This window comes from Bos indicus, chromosome 1 (assembly GCF_029378745.1).
Source record: "Bos indicus isolate NIAB-ARS_2022 breed Sahiwal x Tharparkar chromosome 1, NIAB-ARS_B.indTharparkar_mat_pri_1.0, whole genome shotgun sequence".
Classification (NCBI taxonomy): domain Eukaryota; kingdom Metazoa; phylum Chordata; class Mammalia; order Artiodactyla; family Bovidae; genus Bos; species Bos indicus.
Genome location: NC_091760.1, coordinates 135,497,987 through 135,517,248, shown reverse-complemented (window position 1 = coordinate 135,517,248; position 19,262 = coordinate 135,497,987). Strand labels below are relative to the sequence as shown.

Below are 19,262 nucleotides of genomic sequence, written 5' to 3'. Positions count from 1 at the left end.
GATGGGACTGAGTAGTGTAAGTATTCTGCTACCTTTTGGTATATTTTTGCCTTTCAGCTATCTAAAATATCTGACACTTAACAGATACAACTGCAAGTTTTTTCCTGGATACTGGAGAACGTTCTGGAATGCAGAAGAAACTTATTATCTGTTAAAACCACCAGTAAGGGGACTGTGAAAGAAAAGCAACACCAGAGTTCTTACCCCATCTGGAAATGCAATTAACCCATTATATTTACCAACCACTGTCTAAGGCAGTGTGATACAATGTCAAGAGTAAGACACAGCTCCAGTCTCTGAGAAGACCACAAACCTATTTGGCAAGATAAAACACAGTCACTGCAGAACACTATTATCAGAAGCTTTGATAATGTTAAAATATCTTCAATGAAGTGACATACCAAGAAGACTGAAGATCTTTGGAAGCAAGTATCTCATCCTCTGGTAATTCTTAAAAAGCAATAATTGCAAAGTGTTGGAGCCGAGGAGCCATGACCCTCCTTCTGAAAGTTCCTAACTGCATCCCAGAGCTAACAAGATCAGGTGAAGAACTCTTCATCATGTCTCTCCTGCCCCCTTGATGACTATCATTTCAAATATATATATATATATATATATATATATATACACACACACACACACACACATATACACACACACACACACACACACACACACACACACACACTCACATATCTAGATGCTTATCCATGTACAGACTATCTTTAGAAGGGGAGATCAGAATCAGGTAACAGTGGTTGCCAATGGAAGGGGAGTTAGGTGGCTAGATTGCTTGGGGATGATACTAGAAAGGGCTAGGGGATTTATTTTTCACTATATACCCCTATGCCTTTCGCATTTTGTACCATATGCATAAACAAAATACTCAAAAGATTAACTTTTAAAATAGACAAACTTCAATTAAACAACTGTGCTAAAATCACAAAAGAAATTATGACCTAAAACTGGAACTAGGAGTTGCAATGGAGGTCAAACCTGACATTAGATTTAACATATACACATTCCTTCACTTTTTTACTATAAAACATTTTAAGACATAGCATGACTAGTACTTTCCTCTAAACTCTTATACCTTCTACAGATGAACTGTGAAATAGGCTTAGCTATATGTTCAAACTGAATTCAACTCATTCAAAAATGAATGAGTTACATTCATTTTTTTCAAATTTAAAACTATATTTTTTCAAATTTACTTTATTCACAGTAAAGTATCTGCAACATCCCAGGTGTGCAACTAGTTTACCAAACAGTTTGTCAAGTATAGCCAACCCATGTTTTCACACTTCTAGATACAGGAATCCACTGCCTCTAAAGCAGCACATCCGAACTCTGAAAAGCTCCAACTGCTCAGAAGTTGCCCCTTTGCGGAGCTGTGCCTTGTGCCTCTCTTCCATAGTCAGTTAAGGAGCACACCTGTATCTAAGTAGCAGGTGCTATACCAGGCATGAGGGACCCAGAGAAAGATGAAAAGAGGTCCCTACCCTTGACATGCTCAGCGCCTCAAAGGGAGAGAGAAGAAGATCAACTACAAAAATATCCTTAAGAGCATGATAAGGGTGTGAAAGGAAAGGGCACCTGACACAGATGAAAAAGAGGTGACACCAGGTCTAAGTTTCATTAGATAAACAAGAGTTAATGAAGTAAAGAATGGGGAAAGGGTATTTCTAGCACAGCCAGCACAGTAACAGAGTCCAGGGCATTCAAGAAATAAAAAAAGACATTAAACAATTAGCTGGAGGGCGGGCAGAAAACGAGGACGAGATTATGAAGGCTCCCTATGAAATAGAATTTTATTCTGGTGGCAACCGAGAGCCTTAGAGCAGTTTTGCAGGGGGTGCAGCAAGAAGTCAGTCCAGAGGCCAGGAGACCAGTTACTACTACTACTACTAAGTCGCTTCAGTCGTGTCCGATTCTGTGCGACCCACAGACAGCAGCCCACCAGTTAGAAGGCTGCTATTTTTCCATAATCGAGTTAAGAAACATGAAAGCCTAAGTTAAGGAGGAGGCATTAGATCTCAAGAGAGATAAGAAACGAATTTAAGGTATAGTTATAAGAGAGAATCATCTGTATCATCTGGACCTGGAAGGTGTAGGAGGCGTCTAGGATCCTTTCTAGGCTTCTGCCCGAGACGAGTAAATAAATGGTGATGGCCTCCGGCAAGTCAGGGAACTTCTGACTTACAATGACCACCACACCAGTAAGGGCAGCCCAAATGTACACTAAGGATGGTGTTTAACACCTGCCACAGAAGTATCTTAGAAATTATGCTCTACAAGATAATGTGAAGAATGCAGAAGTACAGCAGAGCTATACCAAGGCTCCTCCTCACCCAACATGTACCCAGACCAACACTGCTTCCCATTCAAACATATACATTCACCTGAGCCCCTTCTATCTATTCTCTCCCACTCCAATTTCCTCCTTGTCTACAGGTTTCTAAAACTCCTCAGGTACCCATAAGCAGCCAGATCCCTGAAACTCACTCAAAAAAAAAAAAAAAATTAGTGTATGTATATTTTTAAAAACAAATGAATAAGAGGTTTAATTCTGTTCAATTCTAACTGTCACATCCTACATTGCCTTTTTATTCCTAAATCACTATCCATACTCTTGCCTGGGAAATATTCTCACGGTGGATATATACATATACATCTTTTTTCCCAAGTGGGCCCCAAAACAATCACATCCTGTTCAAAGTCAGTAGTTCACTCAGAATAGAATGTCTATTTCATTAGATTTTTCACAACTTTAAAATATATGTATTATTTGTTTTTATATTCATCAACATTACAGATGGGAAAAGTAACAAAGGACTAACTGTCAATTTTTTGGAGAATATAAAAAGCTTCTCTACTTGAAACAATGGATCTCAGAGTTGCAAGGGAACCTAAAATTCAAGACCACCATTCCACAAATGTTTAAATTCCTTCTACAACATGCCCACCAAATGGTTACCCAGTGCAGATCTGACCTCTTTCAGTGAGAGGAACAATCACAATGGCTAAAACTGAAACCGAGTTTTAAACACAGGTGCAAAAACTAGTGTTTGAAAGGCTGTTGATACAGAATTTTAATATATAACTTCAAATTGTGCATGCTAAGTCACTTCAGTCATGTCTGACTCTTTGCAACCCTATGGACTATTGCCCACCAGGCTCCTCTGTCCCAGGGATTCTCCAGGCAAGAATACTGGAGTGGGTTGCCATGCCCTCCTACAGGGGATCTTCCCAACCCAGGGATCAAATCTGCATCTCTTATGTCTCCTGCATTAGCAGGTGAGTTTTTTTTTTACCACTGGCACCACCTAGGAAGCCCTAATTTCAAATTATGTCCCCACAATTACTTGTTCATTATAAAGGAGAGAACCTTACAGTGGAGAAACCTGGTGAACTGAGCGATCACAGTAACATCCACAGTAAAAGGACAAGCTGACATCACGTGCAGAGGGGAGGACAGCTCTGCTGCGGTGCTACCACCACCGAAACACTCGTGAGCCCAGTCACGAGGAAGCCTCAGGCGACTCAAACTGAGGCGGCAGTCCACCGGCCTATGTTCCTAAATGTCAAAGTCAAGAAACACAGAGAAAGGCCACAGGAGGGGGAAAAAGAGCCACAAAAAACATGATTGTGATTAACTGGTGAAGTGTGAGTTCTGGAGATTAGATAACAGTCTTGTGTCAGTGTTAAGTTTCCTGATTTTGACCGCTGTACTTTGGTTATATAAAGAATACTCCTATCCTTAGAAAATATAGACCGATGTACTCAGGGGTAAAAGGGCATGAAACATGCCATCACTTGCACACAGTTCAAGAGGAAAAAAGTCTGTGTGCATGAGAGTAGGGAGAATGAGAGAATGAATCATAAAATAAATGGGGCAGAACAGTAACAATTTGTGAATCTGGGTGAAGGATAAATGAGAAGTCTTTGCACTGTTTTTGTAATTTTCTGTCTGAAATTACATAAAAATTAAAGGTTACTCCCCCAAATAATGATAAGGTCACCCAAGTAATAATAAAGTCACACATTACTGAAAAATGAATTAGGTTTGTCTCCTTGAAGAGTCCAGGTGCCTACTCATTCAAACTAACAAGACCTCAGATTAAAATGTCTCAAGTGAACCTATTCTGAGTGACCTATGTCATTTATGCTGGCACTTCAGCATATCCAAGTTATCATCTACTAAATGTTGTTAGATCACATGAATCTTCTCCCTCTGTTTTTGCAGATTTCATCCTAAAGAGATCTAACCACTCCTAAAAGAACATCCCCTATTTGGATACCCCAAGGCAATAATGTTGGACTTAGGTGTTCTAGACAGCAAGGCACATACACTTTACCCAGGATCCAAGCTAACTGAACTTTAATCCAAACATTCCTGCAGGCGTATTTTAATGCACGTATATGTGTACATTTCTCTAATATACGTGTGAGCATATATAAAAATGTGGATATATGCATATTTACATAATCATTTCTACTTACCTAACTGACAAACAAATATACTTAAAATATTTAGCATTAAGCAGTGAACTGAAATAAGCACCTTATTCACTTTGTAAGGAGTGTTGGCTTATTGGTACCATCTTGGGAGAGGGATGGGAGAAAGAATTTGGCAACAGCAGTCAAAATTTTAATCATGAACATTCTCTGACCCAGTCATTTCACTTTCTGATCACAACGTACCATTCAGAAATAATGCCAAAAGTACACAAAAATTTCTGAACAAATTTAGACATTCTTAATATATATACACACACACATATACCTATATACATACATACACATTCACACACATATTTTTTCTATGATTCTATATTCATTAATAATAATGCTAGAAACAGCAACAAAAGATGACTACCAATTGTTTTTACCATCCCTTTACCATAAAATTTTTCTGCCAAATGAATGAAACTATTTGTAACAGGGAAGAGAAATGTTACTAAAAATCCATACGTCAATGAAGCACTTAACCATACATCATACATCCATACAATATCATATTATAAAGCCATTAAAGAGACTGAGTTAAATCTGTAATTAGAGAAGTGTAAAGTTGCCAAGACATAGTATCAGGTAGGGAAAAAATACTGTACAACACATGTATCAGATAATCCCCTTTTTGTTTAAAAAGGAAAAAGAAGTATGGTTTCAAGTATACCAAATTATAAACAATAATTATTTTTCTTGGTTCAGATGTACAAAGTCTGAAGAGTTCTTAAAACAACTCTGTAATAGTTGAATTTTCCCAATAACCATTATTGTTTTCTAAGAAGATAAAAAGATCTATATTAAAGGGGTCAGATTTAAATGACTTGCTTAAGAACGAACACCTCTTTGTAATACTTTTTAAAAAATAAACTCTACAATAGGTATTCTTATTTTAGTATAGCAAAAACTATTTTTCTTTCCCAAATAAAATCCTACTCAGAAGCTTATACATGAGGCTGACAAAAGAAACTGAAGTTGACCAGGGAAGGTGGACTCTACACTCAGCCTCTCATTCTTTGACTTAAGAGAAAACTTACCATGATAGAGGAGCCCAAACAGAGGAAATCTAAAGAATTCAGCAACATGTAAACCAGGCAAGAAGTTTGTTACAGTTAAAGAAGCTTAGCCAGCGCCAACACGAGTGCTTACACCTCCTGCACTTTACTTTCACTGCTTCTCCATAACTGGGAGAACTGTATCCAAGACCTCAAACATGTCTAAACCACCTATCTTACCAATTCCCAACCCCTCATTCATCTCTCTTCATCATAACAGCACAGTCATTAGCAGGTCCACCTGTCCCCTCTTCCAGCTAGAGCTACATCCTTGTTTGAAAAGCCTGAAAATAAGTGTTCGGTCATAAGCTAGTCACATATATGACTAGCTTTCTTTTCATTTTCAAATGAAAGGCTACTTTCATTTTCAAGGATTTGAAAGTCTAGAGGAATGGGCTCAAGATTTAAAACACAATCTGAAAAGACCCAGTACTGCTACAGCCCACCCGCCACTGACCCTCTTGTGCAGCTGGCAGCCCACCCCTCAGATCCAGCCTCTGCCTCAGCCTCTGGGCCTGGGTGGTCCTGTCTTGGCCTCTTTGGTGGACCGCTCTCTTACCTTGGACTTTGCATGCCAAGTGAAGTGCAGGAAATTTGTCTCGCTGGGTACTAACAGGTTAAAGGATAGAGCGTAGTGACTAATAAGGTCATTTCTCACATAATAAAGTTCTGCATCAAGACCTAGGGAAAAAAAAAAGAGAAAAAATTAAATGCCCCAAATACCCTCAAAAGCATTAACCATCAATACTTGAAATACTGATCATAACAGAGTAAAAGCACATCCCACCTGTGCTGCCTTATGAAGCAGGAAGAAGACTGGATTTTATCATTGCCAACAAAGATGAAGAAACTGAGACTCGGGACAATTAAGCACAGGGGTGCTGGAGCCAGAACCCTGGTTCTGAGAACCACCAATGCGACACATTTCCTTTTGGACAAAGACTTCTCAGATAAGTGCCTACAGACAAAAGCCCCTTTACCCTGCAAAACTGATGAGGATTTAGGAAAAGAGACAGGCACCTGGGGGGAAACATGAGTGTGAGTCAAGGCCCTAGCCAGAGATGATCTTGGCTTCCTTCAGTATGACGTGCTGGCCACTTGAACAGCATGTTACCAAGGTACACTCACCCCACTGCCACACAGACACACATCCTCTTCCAAATCTAAACTGCAAAGCAGAGAACACTACACTTTTCATATTCTCAGGACAGTCCTCTACACAAAGCAGATGCTCGGTAAACTCCTGTTAGACAAGTTAGCACCACAGATAAAAGGAGAAAATATCAAGATGCCTAAGAAATGCTAGAGATTTCAAATTTCAATCATTTCCACACCACTTTCTTGGCCAAGGTTACATCCAACCTCTAACATATATCACATTACTCAATTTTGTGATAACCCCTTCATCCTACTTGTATTAAATATTTTCTTTAAAATTAATTCAACTTTTAAATAAAAATTTAAAATAAAGATTTAATCACCATCTTAAGTAGAAACCCAGTAATTACTGAGAACAAAATACAACGTAACCAAAAAAAAAAATCAATTAAAAGGGGAAAAAACCTACCTACTAAATGCTAGCTAAACACTATTGCCTACACCAAGGCAGTGAGCCTAAGCGCAGCTCACTGTTTACAAAAAGGGAAGAAGAGGGTAACAGCAAGTGCTTGAGAGGGGTAAAAATATTAGAAGTTTTCTCCACAATATAATCCAAAAGAACTGAAAGAATAAAAGCAGGGAATCAGAGCTCTCAGTTGATTTACTATTATTTATAGTTGTGGCTAGGTGTCCCTCCAGTAACGGACGACACAGAGCCCACACATGGGAGGAAAATCCCATGGCCTCCTACAGGGAAGGCCAACCGGAATGTAAGTTCCCTATTGACTGGGCCTCATACCATGAGTTTAAAACACCTTGTGGTGTGCAGAGAGGTCCAGGTGGGGCTCTCATACCTCCTAAGATACCCACTCCGGATTCTTGCCTGGGAAACCCCATGGACAAAGAAGCCTGGCAGCTACAGTCCATGCGGTCAAAGAGTCTGACATGACTGAGCAACACTTTCACTTTTCACAACCTAGGTTAAACAAACATCTCTTGGACTGGCCATGCAAACCATGAATCCAAAGAGAAAAACTGATGAAGTGGTCATCATTAAAATTAAAAACTTTGCTCCTCAAAAGATATTAAGAAAATAAAATTCAAGTCACAAACTGGGAGAAAATATTCACAACACATCTACCAAAAGGACTTATTTTTAGAATATGTCAAGATCTCTTATGAACCAAAAATTAAAAGACAACACAATTAAATAAAAAGGGCAAAAGATGTGAACATACATTTTGTAAGAAAAGATATGTAAATAGACGATACGCATATAAAAAGGTGCGTACCTTTTTATATGCGTATAAAAAGGTGCTAACATTATTAGTCATCAGTGAAATACACATTAAAACCACAATGAGATATCATTTCCACCCAGAAGAATGACTAAATGTTGGCAAGGATGTGGAGCAAATGCAGCTCTCACACATTGCTAAGAATGGGACAACTTTGGAAAACTGGCAGTTTTCTTATAAAGCAAAGTGTACGTCTACTCAGATTCAGTCATTCCACTCCTAGATAATTAACCAAAAGAAATTAAAACATATGATTCCACAAAAAAACTCGTATGTTAACTTTGAGAGCACTCTTATTCAGAACAGCAAAAACTGAAAACAACAGAAATATCCCTCGGCAGATAGATAAATAACCAATTGTGTTATATTCATTCACACAATGGAATACTACTCAGCAATGAGAACAAACTGTTGAGACTTTGTAACAAGGGGTGACTCTAACAGACCACGAATCAAAGAAGCTGTACATCCTATATTAATTATTACTATAAAACGTTCTGTTGCTGCTGCTAAATCGCTTCAGTCGTGCCCGACTCTGTGCGACCCCAGAGACGGCAGGCCACCAGGCTCCTCCGTCCCTGGGATTCTCCAGGCAAGAACACTGGAGTGGGTTGCCATTTCCTTCTCCAACGCATGTAAGTGAAAAGTGAAAGTGAAGTCGCTCAGTTGTGTCCGACCCTCAGTGACCCCATGGACTGCAGCCTACCAAGCTCCTCTGTCCATGGGATTTTCCAGGCAAGAGTACTGGAGCGGGGTGCCATTTAGGAGCAGGCAAAACTAATTTGTGATGATAGAAATCAAATCACTGTGTTATTAAGGGAATTTCCTGGGGTGATGGAAATGTTCTGTATCTAACTAGGGTTATGATTACATAGGTGTATGTATTTTTCAAAACTCAACCAACGGTACATTTAAGATCTGCATGTTTCATTATATACAAAGTTCATCTAAACTTTTTTAAAGACGGAGAAAAAAAGACTCAACAATAGTTTTTACCTCTCTTTTCTAATCTCAAAAAGTCTTCATACCATAGAAAGTTACTAGCACCAACATAAAGTTTTAGAAAAAAATAATCATAAGTGATCAACAACTTCCAAATTTAAATTCCAAACATCATTCACAGGGAAATAAAGAAATCTGTTCCTAACAAATAACAGTTATAATTACTGGTAATAATAACAATGATGCGTAAATATTTGCGTTTTCCAGACACAGTTTAAAATGTTAAGAGCATCTAGTAAATTCAACTCCACACAAAGCTCCTTCCCAGTATCTTAGCTACCTCATTCACTGAGATACTGGAACCAGTTAATGAAATTTCTAAACACCCTTCTCCTGTGACTTATAATGCCAGACTCCCAATGTACGTGAGACTAACCCATTCTCAACGTGTTCTTCAATGTTCCTTTTATTCCCCAATTCCAATAACCTTTATCCATACCAAAGTAACCCATCTCTATGGACAGTGGAAATATATAAATTGCTTTACCTCCAAAATCTTGAACTGTAATTATCTCAATACTTCAGTAGCTCTTCAGTTCCTTCCCTTTATTGTTACAACAGCTGTTCTCTGGGCTCATAATACCTCCAGGGTCCATAATCCTCTTGTTTCTCCCACTTGATTATAGCAATCATTTCCTTGTTTTTTTCTTACTGACCTCAACCCCAATTACTGCCATTACTTTCTTACCAGTACCCTCAACTTTCTCCCACAGCTAAGACATGCATACCCCATCCTGCAAACACCCAATCCTGAACTGTTTTGACTCCCCTGTCCCTTGTCTTCTCTGGTGCTATAACTGAATGCTGCATAATCCTGGATGAAGGAATGCCCACCAATGAGAGTCACTATAAAACCATGCTTCTATGTTCAACAAATAAATATTTATAAGCTGTTGACAGTTTGGAGCCCTGTGATCCATATCTATAAACAATGGCCATCAAAATAAAAACTGAAATGTTAAAATTCACTACCCTAGATTTAGGTACTGAAACTGTAATACACTAATACTGTAAAACTGTAATACAACTGCAAACAGAGTTGCTGTTTCCTGATTCGATTTTGACAATTTGTTTTGAAATAGCCATTCTTTACTAAGGCAGTTATTCCTAGTTTGAAAGGATTTGAATTTCTTCAAAGAAGCCATTAAAATGAAGTTCAAATTTTCACCCATCAAATTAGTAAATCTAATTCTGTCATAAAACATATTCCTAAACATCAATTAGCATATCAGTGGTTAGGAAATTAAAATACCAGTACAACATATTAATAGAAACTGCGTCAGTTAACATTTGTATCTTCCCAGACATGGGGAACTAGAATAGCAGGTAAAGAACTATAACTTTCAGTGGAAAAGGAAAAGACCCTCACTCAGTTCAGCTACTGCCAGGCAGGAGTCCCGCTCGGCCCTATTTTAAGAAAGCTAAAACAGTGAAAAAGGGAACTAAAAATAAGCATCCGCACAAAAGGTTCTCTCCTCAGAGGAGCACCAGCAGTCTCTGTGTGGTTCCTAGGCCCAGGAAGCTGCACGCTCTCTTAGGCCCAACTTGATGGCAGCACCACCAGCTTAGAAAGCAGCTCTCATCTGCACTACCTCAAAACCATGCAAGCCAGTGATTTCCATCCTATTATTTTTTATCATCTTTAACTCTCTTCTGAAACTGCCTCAGCCACCCTAAGTGGTTTGACCAAGCTGTTCAAGTTATCCCATAAGGTACCAATTATGCTTTTATTAGTACTTGGTTTGAAAATTGCAGAGGTCTTGAATGGTTTACCCTTAACCTTATTTTTCCCATAATTCCTGTTATTTTTAATGATTTCAAAATCTTAAAGGTTTTTGTTTGTTTGTTAGGAATGCATTTGATGTTGGAAGAGAAATGCTTATATTCTTTCAATACAATACTGAATGTTAGATAGGGTGTGCAAGCAAGCAATTTGTGAACATTTATCAATGATTTATAAATGTTTATACTTTAACCCAGTAAATCCAATTCTAAAAACTCATCCTTAGAAGACCAAATATAGACACAAACATTTATGCACATATATTAATCAAAATTATATTTAAAACTGAAGAAAAGTAACAATATAAATTACCACTAACAGAGCAATGATCAATAAACTATAATCCATCCCTAACAGAGAACAACAGTTTTCAACAATTTCTCTTTCTTTGGAGGAGAGAGATGGTGTTCCAAGCCACTGTACCCTTTAGTCAAATCTCTCCCTGCTCACCCACGAGACATACTGAAATTCCCCTTTGAAGACAGGTTTTAACGACTAAAAAAATTACTGGAAAGGACTATGAAGGCATCAATAAGACTATATAAATAAATTTTAACAAATTGAGTTTTGCTTATAATCACATTAAATAAGGACAGGACTATGATTTACTATACATAGTAAATTTTAAATATGTCTGTCATTTATAATGGGTCTCCATTATGTGTGTTCCATTTTCTCAAAAAAGAAAATAAATACCAAAAAATATGAACAGTAATTGATTTTAAATGGTAAATTATGGGTTATGCTTTTATCCTTTTTCTTTTATTTTTCATAGGAGTTAAACTGGGAAAATTAAAAATTAGTTTTCAAAATCAGGTTTAAAGAAATATTCATTCAGCTGCAGCAATTCACTAAACAAAAACCCAATTACTGTCTAAAATAATATATGAAGGCCAGTAAAAGCTAGAGGAAAAAGCCCTCAAATGACAAAATTCAATTAAAAAATCACATTGGTAGAGATAATATCTTTGATATATTAAGATTAACATAGTAATAACAAATTGCTGCTGCTGCTGCTAAGTCACTTCAGTCGTGTCCGACTCTGTGCGACCCCAGAGACGGCAGCCCACCAGGCTCCCCCGTCCCTGGGATTCTCCAGGCAAGAACACTGGAGTGGGTTGCCATTTCCTTCTCCAATGCATGAAAGTGAAAAGTCAAAGTGAAGTCGCTCAGTCATGTCCCACTCTTCATGACCCCATGGACTGCAGCCCACCAGGCTCCTCCATCCATGGGATTCTCCAGGCAAGAGTACTGGAGTGGGTTGCCATTGCCTTCTCCAATAACAAATTACTAATGACTAAAACACCTTTCCGTCAACTTTCCCTTAAAATACCCAACCAAAAGGTTGTCATTGTTGTTGTTTAGTCACTAAGTCGTGTCTAACTCTTTGTGACCCATAGACTGTAGCCCACCAGGCTCCCCTGTCCATGGGATTTCCCAGGCAAGAATACTGAAGTGGGTTGCCATTTCCTTCTCCAAGGGATCTCCCAACTCAGGGATCAAACCCACATCTCCTGCATTGGCAGGCAGATTCTTTACCATTGAGCCACCAGCGAAGCCCCAACCAAAAGGTAAAATTTGGAAAAGCATTACAAACTGAAAAATATCAAAGCTCAGAATTTCACCATTCAACAGTGACAATGAGGCTGAAATGAGAAGAAAATCCTTGAACCACCCAGGCTCACTGTCTGAATAAGGGTAACCCAGGAAATCCCAAGATGATAGGTTTCAGGGGAATCAGAAATGCGCCAAGAATTATATTCCCAGAGAAATTCTCATCATGTGCAAAGACAACAGATTCTCAAAAAAATACCAATTACGTATCCTTCTCCATAAAAGTCACTCCAAAACATACTGAAAAGTTAATAACACTTTTATTTTTAACATAAGATAATCATTTTATACTGAGAAAAGGTTTATCATGAGTAATAATTCTAGTATAATAATTATGAATGTAGCTCTAAATCAAAATGTAGAATCCAAAAAATCCCTAAATATTAGAAATTCAAAAAGAACCCAATGTAATCAATTTCCCCAAAATAACAGAAATATGAGGAGAATCCAATATATGTTTAATCATGTTACGAAACTATCAGCCTATGACTGATCTTAGCATGTAGATATGTGTATCTCCATCCACAATTAATATGGGGGAGTGGACACATAGACACATCAAGACCATACTTTTAAAGGAAATTCAATTCTTCCAAAGCAACCATAGGAGATTTAGAAAAAAGTGATCAGCTATAAGGAAAAGCACAGTTTGTAAAGTAGAAAACATATAGTCCACAACCTGACTACAGGCAAGGACACAGAGAGGGAGAGAAAATATAACATTATAGATTCTGATGTACCATCTATCTCAAAGAGTTACCTATATTCTAAGATTTCAACTGCATAAAGAAAAATGAGAACATGGAAAAATGCTGGAAAGATATTTACCAAAGACTCCCAATGCATAGTTAAATAATGTGTACTTTTCTTCTTTTTTATAGTTCTGTATACTTTCCAAATGGCGTATGTTTTTATTCAGATAATCAGGCAATAGTTAGAAAAATAAAAAGAATTTTAAACAAACTGATTTTTAGAAAAAGATGAAATCTGTAAAGACTATCATACATGTATTCCTGAATGTAATCTTTATTCCTTCCTTCTCCATCATGCTCAAAACAATTTTTAAGAAAGAGAAAAGTAATAGACAACTGAAGACAGGATCTAGATAATCTACTCCTTTCTAATTGCTACTGCTAATCGCTAGTGTTTCAAGAATGACATAACAATTAAATGCAGTCTCAAAGCAGGGCCAGCAGATGGCAGGATTTATCATTATCTGGGAGTGGTGCTGTAGGTTCTGCAGAGAAGTGGGCAGTGAAGAATGGTTAGAGAGGCAGTGAAGGAAACCATTTATTCAGTGATGCTTTACTCAGCCAGCTGTGCACAAGCCAGGGAAAGGGCAACTTTAAGAGACCAGGAAACAGCTTGGTTCCAGTAGAAGGGATTGACTACAGCAATCCCTTCAACACCCTGATCACAGCAAGGATGCTCCAAGGGCTGAGAAAAGAACCAAGTCCAAATTGGCCATTTCAATGAGTGCCTATTTAGAAAAGCACCAGCACAGTCACAAGTAATAAGTGAGGGAAAAAAAAATCATAGTAATGTTAATATCCTCTGGGATAAAGGGAGGGAAGTAATGAAAACAAGTCACTGAGGATCATCTTACAACTCAGTGACTCCAACAACCCTAACGGGTCAAAGGTCCTATAAGTAAATCTCATTGATATAAAAAGAGAAGAGGATGCTGAGTCACTGTCCCAGGGCAAAACAATCAAAAATCAAAGTAACAAATGAAGGATATAATGCATGATAAAAGCTGGTCCCCTAATGAACAACCCAGAAAGGAAATTAAGAAAACAACTCCAATCAATTAAATTAGGAGATGAAAGTTTTATACACTGAAAACTACAAAACTACTGAAATTAAAGAAGACCTAAATAAATGGAAAGACATCCCATCTTCATGCACTGAAAGACTTATTATTACTATTTTTAAGGTAGCAATACTACCCAAAGGGATATATCAGTGCAATCCCTATCAAAGTCGTAACTGCCCTTTTTGCAGAAAACAGAAAAGCAGATTCTCAAATTAATATGGAAATGTAAGTGGCCTCAAACAGCCAAAAGAGTCTTGAAAAAGAACACAGTTGAGTTACGTTTTCCAACTGCAAAACTTACAACAAAGCCAGAGAAACCTAAACAGTGTGGTAATAACGTAATGACAGATATCTAGACTGATGGAAGAAAACTGAGAGTCCAGAAATAAGCCTATATATTTCTAGCCAATTGACTTTTTTCCTTAGTTTTTTTTTTTTTTAATGGATTATAGTTGACTTACAATGCTTTGTTAGTTTCAGGTATATGGCAGTAATTCAGTTATACATTCATTCTTTTTTAGATTCTTTTCTCATATAGATTATCTGAGAATATTGAGTAGAATTCCCTGTGCTATACAGTAGGTCCTTGTTGCTTATCTATCTTTTTGATTAATTTTTACACAGCTTAAGTGCAATAGTTAAAATGTTTAAAGTTTTACACAATGGAGTACTACTCAGCCATTAAAAAGAATACATTTGAATCAGTTCTAATGAGGTGGATGAAACTGGAGCCTATTATACAGAGTGAAGTGAGCCAGAAGGAAAAACACCAAAACAGTATACTAAGGCATATGTATGGAATTTAGAAAGATGGTAACAATAACCCTGTGTACGAGACAGCAAAAGAGACACTGATGTATAGAACAGTCTTATGGAGTCTGTGGGAGAGGGAGAGGCTGGGAAGATTTGGGAGAATGGCATTGAAACATGTAAAATATCATGTATGAAACGAGTTTCCAGTCCAGGTTCAATGCACGATACTGGATGCTTGGGGCCAGTGCACTGGGACGACCCAGAGGGATGGTATGGGGAGGGAGGAGGGAAGAGGGTTCAGGATAGGGAACACATATATACCTGTGGCGGATTCATTTTGATATTTGGCAAAACTAATACAATTTTGTAAAGTTTAAAAATAAAATAAAATTGTAGTTGGAGAAAAAATAAATAAATAAATAAAGTTTTAAAGTTTTACACAATTGATGCAGGTATAATCAGGCCTTTGATACAAAATATTGTGCAACCAGAGATATCGGTCACTTAGCAGTTATTGCTTCTTCCCAATCAGCATAAAAGACTTAGCCAATTAATGTAGAATTTAAGGAACCAGTAAAACACTAATTTTAAACAAACTACAAAAATATCTTCCAATGAAATTGGCAATGTTTCTCTATGCAACTTTTAAAAGGGAAAATGTGTTCTGTAGGGTAAATTTAGGTTTCTTGGCGCAGTGTTTCAATCATGTATAAACATTGGCTCCATTAGCTAGTACTAGAACAGAACAAAACCCATAGTTATTTTAACCATCATCAAAAGTGGTACTCAGTTCCTCAGGAACTATATGGTAAAGGATGTGTTATGATGCATGGCAAAGAAACAACAGACAGGAGGGAGTGGGGCACAAGGGCAGACCTGGGAAACCTTGCAAGGCCAAGGCTGTTCATGACCTCAACATCCACCTGATGTCCAAGTAGACATCTAGCCTACTGATTATTGTTAAGTGTGCCAAGACCACTTAATGGGGAAAGAAGAGCCTCTTTAACAGATGCTGCTGCGACAACTGGATATCCATATGCAAAAAGAATGAAATTACCTCATCCATATATAAAGACTAACTCAAAATAAATCAACAACCTAAATATAACACCTAACCGCTGGATCATGGAAAAAGCAAGAGAGTTCCAGAAAAACATCTATTTCTGCTTTATTGACTATGCCAAAGCCTTTGACTGTGTGGATCACAATAAATTGTGGAAAATTCTTCAAGAGATGGGACTACCAGACCACCTGACCTGCCTCTTGAGGTCTGTATGCAGGTCAGGAAGCAACAGTTAGAACTGGACACGGAACAACAGACTGGTTCCAAATAGGAAAAGGAGTACGTCAAGGCTGTATACTGTCACCCTGCTTATTTAACTTATATACAGAGTACATCATGAGAAACACTGGACTGGAAGAAGCACAAGCTGGAATCAAGATTGCCAGGAGAAATATCAATAACCTCAGATATGCAGATGACACCACCCTTATGGCAGAAAGTGAAGAGGAACTAAAAAGCCTCTTGATGAAAGTGAAAGTGGAGAGTGAACAAGTTGGCTTAAAGCTCAACATTCAGAAAAAGAAGATCATGGCATCCGGTCCCATCACTTCATGGGAAATAGATGGGGAAACAGTGGAAACAGTGTCAGACTTTATTTTTCTGGGCTCCAAAATCACTGCAGATGGTGACTGCAGCCATGAAATTAAAAGACACTTACTCCTTGGAAGGAAAGTTATGACCAACCTAGATAGCATATTCAAAAGCAGACACATTACTTTGCCAACAAAGGTTCGTCTAGTGAAGGCTATGGTTTTTCCTGTGGTCATGTATGGATGTGAGTTGGACTGTGAAGAAGGCTGAGCGCCGAAGAATTGATGCTTTTGAACTGTGGTGTTGGAGAAGACTCTTGAGAGTCCCTTGGACTGCAAGGAGATCCAACCAGTCCATTCTGAAGGAGATCAGCCCTGGGATTTCTTTGGAAGGAATGATGCTAAAGCTGAAACTCCAGTACTTTGGCCACCTCATGTGAAGAGTTGACTCACTGGAAAAGACTCTGATGCTGGGAGGGATTGGGGGCAGGAGGAGAAGGGGACGACAGAGGATGAGATGGCTAGATGGCACCACAGACTCGATGGACGTGAGTCTGAGTGAATTCCAGGAATTGGTGATGGATAGGGAGGCCTGGTGTGCTGTGATTCATGGGGTCGCAAAGAGTCTCGGACATGACTGAGTGACTGAACTGAACTGAACTGAAAACTATAAAACTCTTAGAAAAAAATATAGGGATAAAATTTTATGACCTTGGATTTAGCAATGGATTCTTAAATATGGCACTAAAAGCAAGACTAACAGAAGAAAAATAGATAAATTGGACTTCATAAAACCCTCTGTACATCCAAAGCCATTATCAAGGTGAAGACAACCTAGAAAATGGAGGAAAATGTTGCAAATCATATATCTGATAAGGGTCTAGTGTCCACAATATATAAAGAACTCTTACAACCCAACAACAAAAAGACAATTTAAAAATGGGCAAGGGGGACTTCCCTGGTAGTCCAGTGGTTGAGAATCCACCTTCTAACCAGAGGACGCTGGGTCGATTCCCAGTCGGTGAATTAAGATCCCACATAGGGTGGAACAGGCTTCCCTGGTGGCTCAGAGGGTGAAGCGTCTGCCTACAATGCAGGAGAACCACGCTCAATCCCTGGGTTGGGAAGATCCCCTGGAGAAGGAGATGGCACCCCACTCCAGTACTCTTGCCTGGAAAATCCCATAGACTGAGAAGCCTGGTAGGCTACAGTCCACGGGGTCGCAAAGAGTCGGACACGACTGAGCAACTTCAATTCATGGGGTGGGACAACTAAGCCCACACACCACAACTAGAGAGAAGCCTGCATGCCACAACGAAGATCCCGTGCCCCGCAACACAGATCCTGTGTGCTGCAACTGAGACTCCATGAAGCCAAATAAATAAATATTTTTTTTAAATGGGCAGAGGACCTGAATAGACATTTCTCCAAAGAAAACACACAAACAGCCAACAAACATATGAATATCATTTGTCATGAGGGAAATACAGATCAAAACTACAATGAGGTATCCCTTTACACTCACTAGGATAGCTTTAATTACAAAACAAACAGAAAACTGCAAGCGTTAGCAAGGATATGGAGAAGTTGGAACTTTTGTACACTGTGATGGGACCACAAAAAGGCTCAGTCACTGTAAAAAAAAAAAAAAGTTTGGTGGTTCTTCCAAAAGTTAAAACAGAATTACCACATGACCCACTCTCAGGTATACACCCAAAATTGAAAACAGATAATCAAGTACTTAACACACACGTTCATAGCAGCACTGTTCACAAAAGTAAAGATGTGGCGACAGCCCAAATGTCCATCAAAATATGAATGAATAAACAAATTTTGGTATAGACACAGAATGGGATACTATTTGGTCGTGGAAACGAATGAAGGACTCACACATGCTACAATGTGAATGAACTCCCAAAACACAGTGCCAAAAAGAAGCCAGAGAGAAAATGCCTCGTATTTTATTAGTCCATTTATATGAAACACCCAGCATAGATAAATCCACATAGATAAATGGAACACAAATTGGTGGCTGCAAGAGGCTGAAGAGAGAGGAAGATGGGAAAAGACTGCTTAATGGGTAAGGAGTTTTACTCTGGAGCAATGGGAATGTTTAGAAACTAGACAGGGTTGGTGGCTGCACAATATGACATATAAACTAAATGTCACTGAATTCTTTCTTCACTTTACAAAGGTGAATTTTATGTCATGTGAACGTCACCCAATAAATTATTATTTTTAAAAAAGAAAAGAAAAAAAGCTGACCCTTACCCCATAAATGCAAAGGGAATGTACTAAAACTGTTTTCCAGCAACTGGAAAGGATTCTGAGGAAAATTTCACTCACAATTAGGTTTCAGTTAGGCTGAAGAGAAAAAGCAGCACTATGAAAGAGTCAGAGGAGACCTCAAAACAAAACTTGAGTTCCACAAGGTAAAAATGAAAGGGCCAACAGAAAAGAGGACAGAGCAGGGCAACAAGCAGATGGAAAGTGGAAAGAGACTGCCGGAAGGCTGACAGGAACAAGGGGGGACAGTCATGGACTGAACAGGGAGCATGCTATTCTTAAAATGTACAGGACTGTTCTCCTCTAAGCTGAAGAACATTTCAGTTCTTCAACTATCATAACCAGACTTAAATTTCTCACCGCCAATTCTAGCACACTAGGAATGTTACTCTCTTGTTAGAAAATATGACATTTATTCATAAGTTATTTTTAGATAACCCAAATTCCAAGCTGAA

At 38.4% G+C, this 19,262-nt stretch overlaps 1 protein-coding gene across 2 annotated transcripts in view; it reads right to left on the bottom strand.

Annotated features, from left to right (window-relative positions):
• The window catches only part of RYK (receptor like tyrosine kinase), a 108,863-nt gene that overhangs the window by 76,030 nt on the left and 13,571 nt on the right, over positions 1 to 19,262 (bottom strand). For both annotated transcript variants that reach the window (XM_070794608.1, XM_070794613.1), the window contains exon 2: positions 6,124 to 6,245. In XM_070794608.1, the coding sequence (XP_070650709.1) occupies positions 6,124 to 6,245 (122 nt within the window). The remainder of the gene's footprint in view (positions 1 to 6,123; positions 6,246 to 19,262) is intronic.